The sequence below is a fragment of the Ursus arctos genome, unplaced genomic scaffold (genome assembly GCF_023065955.2).
Source record: "Ursus arctos isolate Adak ecotype North America unplaced genomic scaffold, UrsArc2.0 scaffold_30, whole genome shotgun sequence".
Taxonomy (NCBI): domain Eukaryota; kingdom Metazoa; phylum Chordata; class Mammalia; order Carnivora; family Ursidae; genus Ursus; species Ursus arctos.
In genome coordinates this window covers 12,895,130-12,914,787 of record NW_026622986.1, presented here as the reverse complement: position 1 = coordinate 12,914,787, position 19,658 = coordinate 12,895,130, and the positions used below count along the sequence as shown (strand labels likewise).

The 19,658-nt window shown below is 46.1% G+C and overlaps 1 protein-coding gene and 1 pseudogene across 7 annotated transcripts in view; both read right to left on the bottom strand.

Moving 5' to 3' along the window:
- The window catches only part of PDSS1 (decaprenyl diphosphate synthase subunit 1), a 44,235-nt gene that overhangs the window by 14,472 nt on the left and 10,105 nt on the right, over positions 1–19,658 (bottom strand). For 5 of the 7 annotated variants that reach the window (XR_008956548.1, XR_008956549.1, XR_003313591.2 and 2 more), the window contains exons 5-7: positions 5,876–6,017; positions 3,109–3,220; positions 2,905–3,014 (exon numbers count right to left, since the gene is read on the bottom strand). Coding sequence is in view for 4 of the 7 variants with exons in the window: in XM_026490286.3 (XP_026346071.1) it covers positions 2,905–3,014; positions 3,109–3,220; positions 5,876–6,017 (364 nt within the window). In the remaining 3 variants the exon portion in view is untranslated. Of the gene's footprint in view, positions 1–2,900; positions 3,015–3,108; positions 3,221–5,875; positions 6,103–19,658 lie in introns of all 7 variants that reach the window. The other 2 variants (XM_057304723.1, XM_026490290.4) reach the window with 2 other exon arrangements.
- Positions 13,866–15,977, bottom strand: LOC113248680 (E3 ubiquitin-protein ligase Mdm2-like; annotated as a pseudogene).

Genomic DNA, 19,658 nt, shown 5'->3' with positions numbered 1-19,658 from the left:
TACTCCTGCCCCAAATGCATAACCTGTATCTTAGTGTGCGAAGTCGCAGACAACTCCAGCTCGAGAGTCCAACAATATAACTGGCCGGTGCTCTTCAACAGTTCACGGTAACGTAAGAACGCAGACAGATTGGGGAACTGTTCCAGAAGAGACTGAAGATTCACGACCGCTAAATGCACCGTGAGAACCTGGATTGGATCCTGAACCAGAAAAATTTTCCCCTTCTTATGACAATATTATGACAGTTGGCAAAATAGGAATAAGGTCTATCTGCAGATGAGGTAAGAATATCGTACCAAAAGTCTGTTCGCAAATACAAGCCACAGAACAAAAGCCTGTAATGACGCGCCATGGCTTTGAAAATAAAGTAACAGGAAGACAGACCATCGATGCCAGGCCCCATGCAGCACTGGAGAGAGGAGAAATTCAGAAAGAAAGAAAGAAAGAAAAAAAAAAGAATGAAAAACGAGTACAGGATTACCACACCCAGTTCTAGGTTCAAATCCCAGCTCAGCCACTGTCTGACTAACACGGAATGGGCCACTGGACCTCTCAGATCTCATTCCCATTAGATTTTCTGGGGAACAAATCATAGCCTTCATTGGTAAGCTCAAATGTATTCTGCGTGACTATGTATACAAATAAATAACACTTATTTAACAACATTACTACTATTTTCATATCAATCACTGTCCTAAAACAATCCAAGATAGCCCTCTCTTAGATTTTTATACCATTTCTACTGAAAATACAAGTGGTTAAGGAAGGGGGGTGGTATCTTAGCATAAATTATAAGCTGCTCAATTTCCTTCAAATTCCCGTAACATCTTAGACTCTTATTAGTTATTCCATAATAATCCCAACGTTTAAATTTTCTGTATTCCCTCTTTTTGGCCCTTCTAGTTTGCTTTGCATGAACTTTTGGAGCCCCACATGTCTTTGCATTTTGAATACCAGGAGTATATAAAAATAGCCCTTTTGAATATGTAACACCTCTGGAATATTTCTACCCATAGGCACTTAAATATAGAATCTTTTATTTAGAACGCTCACACTATGATTTTGCTTTATTATTCTAACAGTTCTGGGGTTTAGGAATAAATCACAGAAAAAGTGGGTCGTTGTGGGATGATGCCAGCATGCCTCCTAGTGGATAGCATAAAGCATCTCATTTTTTAAAAAGGGCTGAGCCATGTTAATACACACGTCTCCCGGAGCCTTGCTAATCTGTGAAGAACGGGGTGCAGTTTATAAATGAGTACGTGGGCTAGGACAGAATGTCTCTGGCTTTCCAAACAGAGAGGATAGGGACCACAGTCCAGGCTTTCCTTGGTGCCTCTGGTCCATCTCCTTGGCCCTTCATAGGGTTTGATCACAGAGGGCATCAGCACCTCTGGTTCTCACGGGGTGCTGCGGCCCTGTGCCTGTGGGATGTCTACTTTGTGTGAACGACGACTCTCAGCGTGTCCAGTTCCAACGGCCCCGCTACCCACCAGCGCTTCCTGCTGCCGTGTCCAGCCTGTGAAATCACCCGTGAGCCTCACCGAGGGCCCTAGCTCGCCTTATGAGATTGGCGCTCCGTCTTCATGGAGATTTTGACCATCAGGGATACGATGGTCAGTGAAGGGTTAATGTAACAGATTGATGGCACTCCCTTTTAAAACCAGTCATTCTTTTATTCAGCATTCTACTGGCTACCATATTTTCATCCATCTCTCTATTTAAAAAACCACACCTGTAATTCCTTGGAAATAAAATACCGACCCTTTTGATAAAGACAAAAATGGCTGAAATCGTGGCCAGCACGTTCTACGTAATTCACATTTCTTAGAGGTGTCATTACGTCTTTTTAGAAAGAAAATGTCCTCATCCTTTTATGACTCAGTTATCCATTTCTTGACACTTTTCAGAACTGAGCCACTGTTGGCAAGAGACCTTTCTCACTGGAGAGGCCTGAGGAAAAGCTCTAACTGCAGTAATAGTAAGAGCGCACGAGGGCAGCAATGCACGTCTGCGCCCTGGAGGGCTCCCTCTGTCGCTGCTTTGACCGCAAGGGGCCAGGGCCTGCCCACCACTCACGTCTGTCACGTAGGGTAGGCTGAGACGCAGTCATATGAGCAATGCCATGGGGAGAACCTGCTCTCATTTAGGGGACAGCACTGAATACCACATGCTGTAGCCTCCAGACTCAGGGGAGTAGGGACTTCTTAAAAAAAGAAGAGCGGAGGGAAAGCCAGGGAGGCAGAGAAGAAGGGATGGTTCACACCTGATTTATACCCGAAGAAAAATGGCGTGGGTTTTTTTTCTTTTTTCACAGGGCTTGAACTCACAACCCTGAGATCAAGGCCTGAGCCGAGATCAAGAGTGGGACACTTAACCCACTGAGACACCAGGGTGCCCTGAAAAATGGCTTGTTTATATGTCATGTAAAAAGACCGAGAAGATCTACTACTCATAACAAAGGCCAAAGAACACCAGGACAATCTAACAGGCATTTTCTCCTGGGCAAACAGCATATTTAAGGACAAAGCACTTCGCTAGTTTTTAAGGGTAAATGGCAGAAATGGTATACGGGACAATTGGGAAAGCAATTATTTATGAGAAGTTGTTCCAAACGTCACACAGTTTGGAGATTAGACCGGGTGCAGAGGGCTAATTTTGATTCTGCTCTTGGGAGGAAAGATGAAAAGTGAATGTCCGCTAGCAAAAGACGACCGCAAAAACAAACCCACAGCAGAAGCTCTCCGCTGTTTGGGGATGTCATCCTTTTCTCAATGACCTATTGGGATTTTGGTTACTATTTTAAGGTTCTCCAGAGAAATGTCCCTCAGGAAAAGTAGCTCCCAAGAAAGAGCTATGAGGCTTTTTTTTTTTTTAACTTGAACAAAGACAGAACGTACATACTGCTTTACAACTGTTGGCTATCAGACTGGCCGTCTTCTTGAAGGTCTTCTCAAGGTAGTGTGCAAATCTTTCGTTCTCGTTTTCTTTTGACCCCAGCTGTAGAAATTCACCTAGAAAGAAAGAAAGGGTCACTTGCCATATGGCTTGATTGCCTGGCTAGTTAGACTGGGACTGAATAAAAAAGAAAAGTCAGAATTAACCTACCACGCACCAAATCTTCAATAACTTGGGTTAAAATAGATATCACAGCTGTATTTCCAATTCGTGCCAGAGCTATAGACGCCGCAGAAAGAATTAAATCACCAGCAAGAACAGCCTAGAAAAGAAGAAAAAAAAAGAAAAGCATCAGAGCAGTGGAGAAAAGCATCAGAGCAGTGGAGCCCACAATGGAGCTGGCTGTCAGAGAGGACGTGCAGGACGAGAAGGAGGGGTCATCTCCGCGGGAAGTCTTCCCTTCCCTCCTCCTTGGCGGGCCTCTGCCTAATAATCAGTTACAGATTCGGGACATTGCTGGAACTGGATCGGTTCCCAGAGATTACCCAGTCCTTCTCTCCAGTTCAGAGCACAGCAAGTGAATGCCGGGGGGACGGGCGCTATCTCGCTCTCCAGCTTCGCGCCGCGGCCGCACCAGAGTGCAGCGGCCCTCGGGTCAGACGTGCTGGAACCCTCGCGCTTCCCTCACACCACGCTGTTGTGCCTGTGCACTGACTGTCTCTTCTATTCAGAAAATCCTTCCCCTTCTTCACTGGGCAGACTCAGCCGCACAGTTAGCTTGGGTGACACTTCCAGGAAGTCCACCGGGATCCCTCAGTCTGTAGATGCTTCTCCTCTGTGTGCGCGTGCACGTGCACGCGGCGCCCCTCGCATACTGGGGTCTTCACACTGTCTTCAAACACCGATGATGCCCTATTTACCCAACTCCTTGGGGGCCCGGGCTGCGGATTATCTCAGCTGGCGCCGGGCACACCCCAGCACCTGGCACAACGTGTGCTTTTTTCAGTGAAAAGCAAACCAAGGCATCCTGGCTCCAAGTTCAATGCTCTTTGCTATACACACTGCCCCCTGTTCCTAGAAAAAATTTTTTGTAGTGAGCACTAATCAATATTTTTCCAATCTTCTTTAGATTGGGAGTAGGTGCCCATACTGTACTTACAGCTTGTTATAAATTATACATAACTGAATTATACACTGTAATCAAATATACTTATTTTCATATTTAAAGATATGCCTGAGTTTTATTATAGTGTAGTTACAAATTGTAAATGCTAGATTTCATAGAAATTTTCAACATCACATTTCAATTTTTTTGTCTTTTCTCTAGTATCTAAAATTAGTGTTCGGTATGTTTACCTATTAATCATTTTATATAACATATTGTACAAATTATCTCGACATAAACAGAAATATACATGTATAGAGTCATTGTACCCAGGATGATATATATGGACACATATATATCCCTCATCCACCCCTCCATCATTAGGGCTCTGGATCTCTAGGCTTTTATGTCTTTCCTCTCCTGGCCCCAGGGATCCTAGAGGCCAAAAGGTTCCAGCGTATGAAGGTGAAGCCGCCAGACTGGGCGCTGGGGAGCGCTGGGTGAGGGGCTGAAGGAAAGGCTGGAACCCGGGCTCCTGGAGGAGGCGCTGTGTGAATGGATTTTTATCGGAAGCACAGGTACCTTCCATGAGAGGCAGAGAAGGGGAGGAGGCTGGCAGACCAGCCTCAGGCTGAAAGAAGCCGCCAACAGCAGAGGGGATCTCGGGGGTGGGGGGTGGGGGGAGGGGTGTGTGTGTGTGTGTGTGTGTGTGTGTGTGTGTACAACGACGGTTGGTCGGGACTAACTAGGCAAGGAGAAGACCCGAATTTGTTCTCCGAAATAAAGCTTCAGGACGGGCCCTGAAAACGGACAGCCGCCTGTAGGCACGTGTCCTAGAGGTACCCGTGACCTCTCCAAAATGAAACTGCACCCCCTCACACGTTTTTTTGAAACAACGTTCTGAGGTATGGAATTCTGTCAATAGGACACAAAACCTTTTAATTTCACATGCGAAACAAAAGATTTGTCAATGAGATCGTAGGACTCGGTACACAGCAAAGTCACGTACGCGAAAGTAAAACCAGCATGTGAAGATGACAGTTCTTACACATTCCTTCTTTTTCATAAGGGCGGTTAGAAAACAGGAGGGAACCCGGTACCATAGACATGTGAGGAAGGTGAGCAGAGGGAAACCTTGTTCACACTCGTGTTTTGTTCGTGAGGCGTGTGCTGCGGGGACGCCGCCTCCGAGCAGAAGGCCTGGACGCCTTCCCGTTCATTCGTTCAGCGCCACTCCCACCTTCAACCCGTGACTTAAAGATCTTCAGGCAAAAGTCCCCATTCTACATTCCCCCTTCAAGAGATGCTAATAAAATACTGTGGAAATCGGCTTTAAAATATACATGTATGAACCAAATTCAATTATAGAGCCTCTATTTAAACATGTATAATTTTCACAGTAGATGCGTGTATGTATATATATCTTTTCACATATCTATATTTAAGATATATAGATACACACACATAAGTATTTTAACTTTCCTTATTTACTTGCCGTGATACTCTTGCACAGGGCCGTCAATAAACGGTTAAAGAATTAAACTGGACCTGCGTAATCTGAGCCCAAAAGTCAAATGTATGGTTCCTCAGGAGATATGCTTTTTGGATAACAACGAAAATCCCTTTCCCTATAACCAAAAGGAATTCTGCATAAAACTGTGAATAGCCAGAAATACGAAGCTTATTTTCCTGTGGTTTTCTCTATTACGACACGCATGTACACACACAAGACGTGAATACTATTTTGAAAGTTGGAAGGCTGCATTTGAGGAAGCATATTTTACTTTTTAATGAGACAAATCTAAAAAGTAAATGCAATCCAAAGAGCGTGTGAATGGGTAAGAAGATGAAAAGGAAACAAAAACACCGTACCTTCTTTTCACCCCAGATCTTATTAACCGTGTGTTTTCCTCGCCGAGAACTTGCGTCGTCAATGACATCGTCGTGTACCAGACTAGCAGTGTGGATCATTTCTGCAATTAAGGCTATGGAGCGCTGGCTCGCTTGCACATCTCTAGTTAACAGAAAGCAATGCTTTTTAACAGAGACGCCGCCTATAACCTTCTCAGCAATCATCTTGTGAAAACGGGACATCCGATCTAGGATAAAGAATTTTATTTCTCTAAGAGAAACTGTATAAACACTTTAGCTTCTCTACCAAGCCACTTCTATCATTTGGAGAACATTTTAAAAACGCATGAGATACCCAGCCAAGACTCTGTTTTATGGACAACACATTCAGAAGGAGAATTTGTATGATCGACAACAACAACAAAAAAGCTTAAATGGCTCAGAAGTCTGGCCGTCAGGCTGAAGAATCACCCTTATACCCTGTAATCGTGGTCCTGGGCATCTTGGGCAGTTGGTCCGAGTTACGATTAGGTTAGGAGATTTCAGGGGTACATGGGGGAGACAGGTCAAGGAGCATTATGGAAAAGTGTACTGAAGAACCAATAGTCCCTGTGTTTAAAGCTTTTAACATTGTGTTAAATGAAATGTTTAGGAAGAAGACCTTAAGAACCAAGACAGAATTTTGGTCAAAACTGTCTTCCAATCCACGTTTAACCTTTGCATTAGAAACTGAAACTTCTCGGGGCGCCTGGATGGCTCAGTTGGTTAAGCATCTGCCTTCGGCTCAGGTCATGATCCCAGGGTCCTGGGATCGAGCCCCGCATCGGGCTCCCTGCTCAGTGGGGAGTCTGCTTCTCCCTCTGCCTATGTTTGCTCGCTCTGACAAATAAATAAATAAAATCTTAAAAAAAAAAAAAAAAGAAACTGAAACTTCTCTTTCCAGCTATAATACAATATACAGGATAAGCACTCTCAAGAAGATACATGGCTGTGAGGTTTACGGCTTTTAAAAGGAAATGTGCCCCAGTTCCTTTTTAATCATCATCATTATCACCATCATCATCTATGGGCATTTTAAAAACTGAATTTGGAGAAAATCAAATTGGGGAAATAACCAATGGAATTTTCTGACCCAAAAACACACGCCCGACTTAAACAAACACATGCTGACCAAATGTTTCACTTATTCCAATGGCTTACTTTTCAGACACACTCACGCTGTCTCTTAGAGGGGAGCAAAGTCAGAGGGATGTTGAAATAGTCTGAACATCTGCAAAAGATAGTGCCCATTCTAAGTCCTCACATCTAGCAGAAAGCAATGAAAAAAGGAAGTGCAAGTACATAAAAGCTGCGGATATTTAACTAGACATGAAATCAGCCTGGAGAATGTCTTCTGATCTTGCTTTAAATATAATCTTAAAATGCGGTGTTTTGCTGCCAACTCTCAGCTAAGATTTCAGAACAAAACCTCAGAACCTTCCAACTGCTTTTAGCCCAGAAATCACTTGTAAAGTGCTGCCCATTACTTATTAACCTGTCACAATCGTGACAGCTCTAAATCCTTCCAGATCACACCACGTTCTTCAGAGGCGGGGGGTGGGGGGGGTGGGGGGGTTAAGCAGCAGCGGGTAGGGACGAATTCTAACGCCGTGGTGGGAAATGAGAAGATGAACGTTCCCATGGTTTCTATGAGCTGGTTCTGAAGCCCTTGGTGAGACACTCGCTGACCCCACAGTAGGAAGCCTGGACTTCAAATATTTTTCAGGTGAATGTGTTGGACCCTACCTTACTTGAGTTCAAATGTACAGGAAAATGTAGACATTTACAGGTGTTTCCTATAAAGGCTATCTCTCAGGGTATTTTCTCAACGGCATTTGGGTCTCATTTACACTGCCTAGGGCTTCGTAGCAGAACTTACCTTAAAGCGACTGTGAGGGCCCCTAACCGTTCTCATGCTTTCACGGGGGGAGGGGGGGCCACCTCCATCATCACAAACTAGGTCAATGGACGGGGGTTCCTGCCAGAAAATGGCCGCGCTCACTGAGACACCGGAGTTTTTATGATTTGAGGATATTAGAACAAAGATTTCTTAAAATATTTTGATATTTCAGAGACCAGATGTATACAGAAAGGCCACCTGACATGGCTAAGCTACTGAGTGGTGCGATCAGGCTTCTTGCTGAGAAGGTTATCTGGCGTTGTGACACAGCCCCCGTGGGCGATAAACATCGTATTTTAGATGCGTTCTAATTGTGTCTGATGTCCTTCCTACACAACTAAGCTTTAATGCGTGTCGGCTTCTGTCAGGAAAAACTGCCACTGCTTTTCCACAGCACAGCATCATGCCTGGAACCAAAATTTACGTATTACAGAACACTCTCACGCTGTCTTTAAGATGACATCTCCAAAGTGCCAAACTGAGTCATGCCTTTGGAAAGCTGGGCACTGTTTCCACATCCTACTGGGGGAGAGCTGACACACTTTCCCGGCTTCTGGAGACGTGTAAGAAAAGCCAGACTGGCAAGACGGCACGAGAAACAGAGGCCCTTGGCTTGAACGTTGGCTATGTCCCCTGTAGTCACACACGCACGAGGATGTGATGATTCAGCGGCCCCAGGACGTTTGTTTCTTCCCCTTTGTTAGACTGACAACAAAATTTTTACAATGGTGTATTTCAAGCACAGACAACAATTAGGTGTAACAGTATAATGACGCACCCCCCCACTCTTTACCCAGCTTACAAGCGATTTAGGTAAAGTGTTATTTTCCTTATTCATACTAACACACATTGTGAAGTCTCTCTTTTTTTTTTTTAAGACTTATTTATTTTTAGAGGAAGAACGCGAGCAGGGGGAGCAGAGGGGGAGGAAGAAGGAGAGAACCTGACTCCCTGCTGGGTGGGGAGCCCGAAGACCTGGGACTCGACCCCACGACGCTGAGATCAAGCAAGACCTGAGTCGAAATCAAGAGTCAGATGCTTAACCAACGGAGCCACCCAGGGGTCCCTGTATAACGCAAAGTTGTAAGTTACACGTAAAGCCCCCAGTGTGGGAAAAGGGTCTCTAAACAGAAATTCAAACCTTGTCAATGGATTAGCTGGGTTCGGAACAAACGAGGGAAGCAAATTTAAATAGTAAATGTGGCTTTACTCTAACAGCAGAGACTCAGAAGTTTCTATTCCTAAATCTACAGAGGTTGTGTAAAGAACAGAACTCTCAAGTGGTATACGAAGGGCTCTATTTCTATTTCAAAATGTTTTTCGTCTCTCCTAACAATTCTAAACCTAAGCGTTTCCCTTGGCTTGTTAGGACTTTGACAAGCTTAGTGTTTCTTAGACATACATCCCTCGTCCACCATGTCAGAATCTGCGGCTGGGGCCCAGGAATCTGCATGAATATGAAGCAGGCCAGGCGGTGCTGCGGCACAAAGTCTGGGAAACGCGGGTTTGGGTACCGACGCCGCCTTCGCCGGTCCGCAGCTGCACCGCCTCTAACTCATGGACAAATGGGACAAGACGGCGCTGTCCTGTTCTAAACATGAGCCAGAATCTAGAGGGGTCCGTTCAAAGGTGGTATGCTATTGACTCCCCAAGTCCTCCGCGGCCCAGGAGCACAATGGCTCACCTGCTCACCTGCACAATCACGGGAGGCTGACCTCTCTTTCCTCTTACACTCTGCATCCTTTTGAGTTTTAAAGCCTATGACCGAATACTTTATCCGTTTGGTACTGAACAAACTCTCTACTTAAAAGGCAAGTCAAGTCCTTCTCTTTCTCCATCAAATGCTTCAGGACATAAACCACATCTCCTAGTTGTTACCTGATAAAAGTCCACACATTCAAGTTTTCAGTATGCCGAATGCTCCATCCATCTAGACACAAATCAGATTACCTTTCTCCATCACTGAATGGACTTGCTACAAGTTGGGGTCCTTCACCTACTGAGACCATGGAGTGTGTTCTGCTTGACCCTCCCGTCTGCTCGTGCAGAAGAGGCACCCCTGGAGGGAGAGAGAAGCCCCGGGGCCCCTCCCCACGCTGACGTGATACGACCTAATGCCGGGGTCTGTGCTAGTTTCCCGTAGCTGCTGTGACCGATTACCACAAACTTGGTGGGTTAAACCACAGAAACTCTCTCAGACAGTTCTGGAGGCAGAAAGTCCAAAGAGGGGTGCCTGGGTGGCGCAGTCGTTAAGCGTCTGCCTTCGGCTCAGGGCATGATCCCGGCGTTCTGGGATTGAGCCCCACGTCAGGCTCCTCCGCTGGGAGCCTGCTTCTTCCTCTCCCACTCCCCCTGCTTGTGTTCCCTCTCTCACTGGCTGTCTCTGTCAAATAAATAAATAATAATAATAAAAAATCTTAAAAAAAAAAAAAAAAAAAGAAAGTCCAAAGAGTTCCACTGAGCTCAACTCAAGGTGTCGGCAAAGCTGTGCTCCACTCACAGGGGCACCCCTCTGCCCCTTCCAGCCGGTGGCAGCTGGCCGCAGGGCTTTGGCCTGCGGCCACAGGGCTCTGACCTTTAAGACTGGCATCTTCACCACCTCTCTGCTCCACCTTCACAGCTTCACGCTGCCTGCTCTCCTGCGTGCGTCAACCTCCCTCTACCCCGCTCTTACAGGCAGACATGGGGCTGCATTTAAGGCTCACCGGATCATCCAGGGTCATGTCCCCATGTAAGATCCTTAACTGACATCATTTCTGCAAAGACCCTTTTCTGCTGTATACCGTAACACAGGCTCCAAGGATGGGGATGTGAATGCCTTGGGTGGGGCCATTCTTCAGCCTCACGATTTCTTACCTTCACTAGCCTCTTGCTGGGGGCTCAAATGTTTCCTTGTCAGTGATCTGATTCTTGAAATACCTGCTTTTACTGCACCGAAGATCTCCTCTGTCCTCATTATTGATACTACATTGAAGTGTCTCCCCTTCCACAGCGGCGGAGTGGGACCAAAGACGTTCCTGACCATCTCTCACTCTCTAGTTCTCCTTTGGCCTCATGTTTCTATTTCCTGGCCTCTGTCTTTGGCCTCTGAAATCTCGTTCCCCTTTCCTGTATTCCTTACGGGCATGTCGAGGATGGACTGGCATGAACACCAAAGGTGCCTTCCATCTAAGGAACAGCAGAGTGCAGGGGGGATGCCTGTGAGCTCAAACTTGCTTAGCAGGTCACTATCCTTGGTCACTGGCTATTCACCTTCCAAAACCCAAACACGGACTCCGGGCTCAGAGCAGCGTCTGTTTCTCTTGGTTGAGAATGGTGGTTTCAAGCCTGATCACCAGCCAGAATTCAGGGGCAGTTCTAACATTAAGAGAGAAGAACTGACATCCAAGAGCAGCAGCTCCTGGTATTTCACATTTAGCTCTGGATGGCACGGATGCCCACAAAGCCGCATCACACATGACGCGGGTTCATGCTACTATTTATTTTTTTGCCACTGAAGACGCACTGCAGAAGTTTCGGGATCTGCGGACGTGCAGAGAGCAGCCTGCCACAATGATGTCTTAGACCTGCGGCTTACCCAGGCTGGTTTTGCACACAGCTTTCTCCATAGGAACGGGGCACTACAGAAGAACACAGCACTGGGTTGTTTGTTTGTTTTTTTTCCCCAAATTGGCCGCAGCGAATGAAAGTGTGGTTGATTCCTCCGGTGATGACATCACCCTGGCGTGCTGGGTGCACGTAGCACGTTTATAAGCCTACAGGCCTCTTGCTCTCACTGCTGTCCTTATGCTTGAGCTGGACCTCACCAATGCAAGCAGCGGCCACCTGGTTATCAAAGTCCCCTCTGCCTCAGTTGCTGTCCTTTATTACAGACTCTACTTCAAGGTCCCTTTTTAAAAAAATGTTCTGTTGCTTTTTATTAATTCCTGTTAATGGTCCATTTTATAACAACATATTCAACACTCCTGAGCACCTTTTGCACTTCTGCGTTCATATATTTATCTTTTTAAAGGAGTATTTGTAAATGTCATAAATTCCCTACCGTATATAATTGAAAGCTGCCTAGAGGATGGACAGTTCGGCCACAAACTTTTGAACAGCTGGTATTTTTTTTTCAGCCGAGAAAACATTTTTTTGTAAAGACTAAATCAAACCCCAGTTCAGAATCCGAACAACGAGCAAGTACGACTACAAACTTTCCACAAGACGTCTCCCTATGACAACTTGCGGTTACCTTCATAAGCCAACAAACGCCTACACACACTAATCAGTATCTTTAAAACGCTTATTAAAAATGAAAGTGAACTAAATGATGCCGAGAACTAACCCTGGTCTGCCTGGGGGCCCGCAGGCTCCTGCCTTAGAGCCAGCTACAAGACTCGGGCCCGGTGCTTTGCGTCCCTCAATAAATTCCTCCTGAGCACCTGTCCATGTGTGTCACAGTCAAGAAGAGGTTCTTGGCCTCGTGGCATTTAGTTTCCTAGCTGATGCAGAGAAATTACAGGCAATTACAACCGGGGTTTTTCATGCTGACGAGTAGCAGGGTGGCCAGCCCAACTCCCCTCTCTGCCCCAACCCCAGCCCTTCCAGACCATTCACCATCACTAGCTGAGAAACCACTTAAGCCAACCTGCCACGGGATAACACGTGTGGGAGATAACACAGGAGGAAGAGAACGGCAGTTCGTGGCCCTACTAAACTGTAAGATCCTCTCTCAAGTTGAGTCTATTCGATACCTTGGAGGCTCCCAACTGTGTCGAGCTGTCCCTTAATATGTGTACGGCCACAGAGGGCAGGCACCGCCATTCCAAAAACAAAAGCACATTCAGACGTGGACCTCTGATTACCCGAATGGATGATATTCAAGTATAATTTCTTTTTAAACACAACTCATTATGAAAAATTATTTCTAAGATCCAATAATCATATTCTTGAAACAATGCCTAAACATTTAATGTTTTTATTTGGCAATCAATAAATAATATAAAAATTTAGACAATCAAGACATCTGCAATGTAAAGGCACCAGAATGAGACTATTTCCAGATCTGAATGTTTTATAAATAGCATAATCACTGCATAATATACCCTGAATATACAGTGTTTATAATCTCATTTTTACTAACAACTCTCCTCAGAAAGGTTCCAGGATCATGTCCCCATTTCAAGTTCTAGTTGATTCTAGTTGATTCTAGTTGGTTCTAGTTGCTTATAAAGCCCAAATTAATAAAGCTTTACTGCACTTCTGAGGACGGGTCTCTGGCTACGGTGCTAATCCATGTAGCCAGGTTTCCTACTTTCATATGCGTATGTGGATAAGTCACGTGCATGTGTGGTTTTCTTTTAAAGTTTAATACAATGTGCTGTTAGTGACTGGCACACAGATTTGCTGTGCAAAATTATAGCCCTCAGTTCTACTCTAAACTTACAGTCCGGTTGATTTTATTGTCCTTACCCGAGTACATACAACTGTCATACATGGGAGAAAAAAACTGGGACCTTAAAGTGCTTATTTTCACTACTTTGCTTAGATTCCGATTTAAATATAAATGGAGATATGAACGTACGCAGTTTGAGAACTATTTTAGAATTCTCTTCTGACCCCATCTTTCTAGAAGGAAAATGATGCCTCATTTCTGGACATATCAGCAAGAAGAGATAACATTCCCAGCTAGTTTAAAAACAATCCTTCTGTTTACTGAATTTCTGGATTAGTCTGTGAATTCACCAATTTCTAAACCCAGCTTTAAGCAAAGGTCTGAAACCTAGGTAACTACCAGGGCCTATGCAATGCAGCCCAAGAAGGCACTTCAAAGTGTCTCAGGATGGTTTTCCAATTTAGGGAAAACAACAGATTGTACTAAATCCTGAAATTATGTGTGGAAAAGGGCCTGGTATGCAGGTGAGACCCCTAGGACAATTCCACATTTTCCTACAGGGCCTTAAAATAGTTTTGTCTTATGGGTAAATGATGGCTTTCTCAAAGACTTCTCAAATGACACCATTACCACCTATCTCTTACTAGACCAAAGAGTTGGAGAATTAGAAGTGCATTTATACTTACATAGCACTAAATACAACTAACAATTTCTTTTTTTATCTGGAAAAAGAATTTTAAGAGGCTCTAAAAGAGCAGAGAAACTAAGGATTGGAAAGTTTTAAAGTATCTAAAATTTAAATATTAAATCTTTTATACAAACTCTCCTTACATGAAATAACATACATTTAAATGTCCTACTTCTATATTTTAAAATCAGATACTTCTCTAAAATGTAAGAAAGTGGAAATTATTTAAAATACAAGAGGTTGGGATGCCTGGGTGACCCAGTCAGTTAAGGACCTGCCTTCGGCTCAGGTCATGATCCCAGGGGTCCTTGGATTGAGTCCCGCATGTGGCTCCTTGCTCAGCGGGGAGCCTGCTTGAGATTCTCTCTCTCCCCCTCTCAAAAAAAGGAGAAAACTAGATTCCACCATTCTTTTGACTTTTGTTTTGTGTTTTTTATTTTGTTTTGACTTCTTGGCTGCCATAAATGATGCTATTAGAAGTTGACGGCTGGGAACAGTCCTCACTTTCTTGGGGTTAGGAGGCTTGTGTGATTTTATCACCATTCCCTCAGCACAGGATTCTCTGGAATCATTCACTGTAGGTTTTTGTTTGTTTGTGGGATTTTCTACAATCAGAGACATCAAAGCCCTCTTCTCCTTGTGTTGAGTTTTCGAGTTGGCTTTTGTAGGCGTTTTCCCTTCATCTTTCCTTTATCGTCAGGAAGCCAGCTCTCACGAAGGGCCCAACATGTCTGCAATGAGGTGGAAGGGGACGATTCATCTCCCTGCATGAAGTACAGCTCTAACAGTCAGCTGAGGAAACTTCAGGATCTTCAAATGCCTGTTTCACTCTCCCCCGCCTGATGCAGCGCCTCAGTATTCGTCCTCATCTGCATCGGACAGTGCTTGAGGCTGCAATCTTCTGCACAGAGAGACTCAACCTCAAAGTCTACACCAGCTTGACCTGAAACTGAATCCTAATCCAACCGATCACCTCACTCTTCACTTACACCAGCCTCCAGATCTGGGTTAGACAGAGTCCCCGTTGATTCACTGCTGCTGCTTCTTTCACAAGGGACTTCCCTTGTGACACACAGAGCAAGGTTTCATCAATGGAAAGGGAAATCTATCAGATCTATGAGCTCTGTCGTTCACCAGGTCATTCATCCGAATGTTTTTCTGCCTCACTAACTGCTCTCCTTCTGGAAGAGGAAGAGGTCCATGGTGGAGACGCCAATCTGAAGGCACAGGGTTCTCTTCCTGTAGCTCCTGTGTGGGTCCTTTTGATCTCTCCCACCTTCCAGGTGACACCTCTTCTCACTCACGCAGGTGCCTGAGTCGGACAGGTCATGCCGACTGACCACTGCCAAGTGTCTGTAGAACGCTCTATTTTCCTGTGCTCTTTCACAGAGCAGCTCGGTGCTCTAAAAAGTCCCCTCAAGATCCCTGGGGCCACACGCTGTGCCGATGCTTCTCATCACGTAGTCATGTAGTCAGACTGGCCGAGAGGAAAGAGAACTTCTGTCCCAGTAAGATCAGTATCGTGGCGCGTGTATCTCTAGTGCGGCCCTTAACCTTGGATCTGCGGATGCCCAAGGAGTCCTCATTCATAGCTTCAGTGTCTCTTTGTGTGTCGACAGACTTTAACCACATTAAAAGCAATGGCTTCGGTCTCACCAGGGTCTGCGGTGCTTACAGGACCGGCAGTAGACACAGACGTGTCAGTGCCGCACGCCTGCCCGGCTCAGGGTAGCACAGTGCTCTACGTGGGTGACCACAGGTATCCAGGTCTAGTCGCCCGTGAATACGGCTGCTCCTCACCAACTGGGGGTTTTCTGCGTCCCCAGTAGGGGGAGCAGGGACCCTCAAGGCTCCCCAGTTCCCTCTACTGGACACGCGGGAAATGCGACGGCCTGGACCTTGGCGACCATTCCACTGGCAGGGCCCAGGCCACCGGGATGCTAGAACGCACCAGGTCCAGAGGAGGCTCCCGGCAGTGAGAGAGGCAGGACCTCAGAGGGGGTAAGGCTGCCCCTCGGGCTCGGGTTCTCGCTCCACTCTCTTCCAGGTGCTGGGGCCACAGGAGCCCAGCGGACCGAGGGAAGCCTGATGCGTGGCCCCTGCTGCCCTCCAGATCCATTCCAGTACGGACACCGAGGTTAAAAGCAAAAACGTTTCTTTTGGCACCAACTCTCCCGCCTATCCCATAAATTGCTATGGTAGTGGCTGGCTCGGTGATTCAGAACACAAAGAAATCAGGAATGGTTCCAGAATCGTGAATGGCCTAATCTTAGGAATCATTTAAGTGAGATGGTGCTGTAATGACTGTTTTGTTACAGTTTTCCCAGGGTAGACTTTTGTCATTTCCTTTGTCTGTATTAGTATCATAAAAGTCACCTCCTCGGCACGTAGGATTTTCATCACACTTGGACCCTTGATATCGTCACTAATGTGAAAATGGCAACTTATAATCTGTGCCATCTGATCAAATGTCTGGCTCCATAAGCTGGCCCAGTGGGATTCAGTGCCCCTTGGTCATTTGCACAATCAAGACCAATATACTGTGAGCAATCCTGTTACCCCAGTCACTGGCTGCGATACCCACTTCCAGAGCTGGAAGGCTTCCACACAGGGACGGATGGGGCCAAGAGCGAGGACAAGAAGAGGTCCCCTCAATGTGGTTGCTGAAAGGGGGTTGGGCTTGTTGGAGAAAGATGAGACACTACGGCTGTGCTGCGTTCAGTGAGGACAGCAATTTTATGGACCTCTATTGACTCGAAAGCTCGTTTGTGATCTAGATTGATAAAGTAAGTCTGACTTACAGTCAGTTTGCTGAACTCTGGTGCACGCTGAGTTCTCTGGGAAGCAGACTCTGAAGTTTAAAGTACAGGATGTCTGTCTCAGGAGTGCCCTTGGGATCAAAGGCTGTGGGAGGGAGAGAAGGAAACAGGACTGGGGTAGAGGGAGAAGTGTCTGTGATGTAGGCCCAGCCACAGTGTGCGCTGGAGCAGAAAGGCCCTTCATCTCTCAGTCTCTGTGTGTGGGCCGGCTCTGGTGAAAGGATGTGCGGCAGCGGATGCAGTCCTTGAGGCTGAGAACTGAAGGTTCTCTGCCAACGAGACGGGGTCCAGCACTGAGTCCTTCACTGCAGGCGGACCTAGGTGGCGCATTTCAGAACCACTACAGCTGTTTTCAGACCTTTCAAATCCAAGTCTTTTTATTTGTGTGTTCTTACTTTACCTGCCCAGGTACTGTGTTATCAGGATACAGACAGGAAATATACAGATTGAGTCTTAAGCTCTTCGGGGCCATATTACCTTTGGGAGAATATATTATGAGCCTCTGATATCCTTCCCCAGAAAAATGCAAATACACAAAAAATTCTGCATACAATTCTAAGGGACTCACAGACCCCCGTAACGATCATGGACCTCAGGTTAAGAAGTCCTAGTAAAGTGATCTCGCAAGGAATATTTAATGGACCACTGAAAAGCTTGTAACAGAAAAAGGAAAATCAATAAAAGGTAGTTTCTCCCCTGGCTATTTCTTAGGTATCTGTTCTATTCAGTTTTCCAAAATCCCCTCTAGGATTATTATATACCTATGTAATAGACATTTCACACACGAGAAGATCCATTTTGATGAGCCTCACAGAAGCCATTAAACTCTGATTGTCAGAGGATAAAGCAGGGATCTCTCAATCTGCCATCACCAGCGAGCGAGCAAGCAGGTGCAGTACTAGAATGGGTTCTGGTGCCCCCGGGGGGCTGGGGGATGCCTCCGGTGGCACTGGCTAAAACCAGGGGCTCTGTGAGGTCCAGCCCCGAATCTATAGCTCCCTCTTATCCATACTGTTCTAAGTCTTCCTCAGCAAGCAAAACTGGAAATGGCCCAGGTCCCTTCTTGCTTTAAGGGGCATGGAATTAACAGCTAGTTTTAGCCAATTAAGAGCCTGATTCAAAAGGGCTCTTAGGAAGCAAGTATTCTGAAGCTGCTGGGGCCCGGAGAACGATACTGTGGGACACCACTCTACTCAAATGCACGCCACCGTCGCAACTCTGCCCCTGCACTGTGCCTTTGGTGAGCCCCGCTCCCATCACTTACAGGACAATGAGGCTGCAGCTAAAACACCCCGGAGAGGGCAGTGTGCAACGCACTTTTCATTCTATTCAAGTAAATTCTACCCCCAACATGGGGCTCGAACTCACAACCCCAAAATCAAGAGTCACAGGCTCTCCTGACGGAGCCAGGCAGGCACCCTTGAACTTACTTTTTTTTAAAGATTTATTTATTTATTTATTTGAGAGAGGGGGAGAGTGAGCAGGGAGAAGGGCAGAGGGAGAGGGAGAGAGAGAATCTGAAGCAGACTCCCCACTGAGCGCAGAGCCCAACGCCGGGCTCAATCCTGTGACCTGAGATCACGACCTGAGCCGAAATCAAGAGTCAGACACTCAAATGACTGAGCCACCCAGGTGCCCCCGGAACTTTCTAAACTAGCAATGCCTTTGTTGTGTTACATTCTCCCATGTTTTCTGCAACCAAGTTTATACAGTTTCAGCAAAACAAACTGAAAAAACTTGCAACCATGGGGATAACAGTGGAGAGGACTTAAAACGATGCAGGATATCTTCCTTGCCATGTCACCTCTGAGGGTAACAAACCATATGACACGTTAATCTGAGACACACACTCTCTCTAGACCAGCGGTTCTCAACCAGGGATGATTTTGCACCTCAGGGGACATCTGGCAATGACTGGAAACATCTTGGTTGTCACTGACTTGGCAGGGGCTGGGACGGTGCTACTAGCATCTAATGGGCAGAGGCCAGAGACGCTGCAGAACATCCATGGTACAAGGACAGCCCCCTCACAAAGAACTGTCTGGCCCAAAATGTCAAGGCCGAGAACCCTGCCCTAGATCGTGTGAGACGTATTTCAAATATGGTTCATTTCTGCTGTTCTGCCTCCTAGGTGAAGTAGACGTGGTCCCGAGGATGGTCCCTGGCCAGAGATTTCACCGCCCGTTCCAATCGCACTGTGAGCACTTGGTGAGTCTTGGGGGGTGGCTTTGGGGGGAGGCACCCCAAGGTGGTGGGAAGTGCTGGAGCTGGCGGCACAGCAGCGGGGAACAAAAGGCTGAGGAGAGCAGCTGCTAAGAGGCGACATCTGACACTCCCTGAGGCATTCCTTCAAGTGCGCGCCACGCAGAAGAGGGAACGTAATACAAATGTTCCACGCCAGGGCAGCGTATGAGTACGTTCTGGTGTACTGGAATTTCCATCAGCGGATCACACCACGTAAAAATAACAACTATGAAGACAGTCTAGCAACGAGGTCAAGGGTGAAAACAGGGGTGAGCAGAGAAAGCAGAACACAGAATCACTGAGACATACAGAATGACTCCGTACAAGAATAGCGGGGAAGAGGGAGTGGTAGAGATAGCTGCATAAGGGAAAGGGTCAAGCCTATTTTAAGATTTCCTGTAATACGGTTGTTTTAAAATTATATATATTCAAAACACAGAAGTTGAGGACCAATAGTCAAAATGCCTTCTTTGACACAGATTTTTCTTTGGCCAATTTCCGCAGGTCACAGGAAGGCAGACCGTCAGGGCGTGTGGTGCCCAGACTCACGGCGCAGGCGTGTAGCTCAGGACTTTATAAAGATGAACCTTTGGACTAACGGCCCCGTGTATATAAAGGTTACATGTACACACCCAGCTCTTCTTTACTTCTGAGTGAGAAAACTAACTTTGGCTTTTAAAATTCTTTTTTTTTTTTTTAAAGATTTTATTTATTAATTTGACAGAGACAGCCAGCGA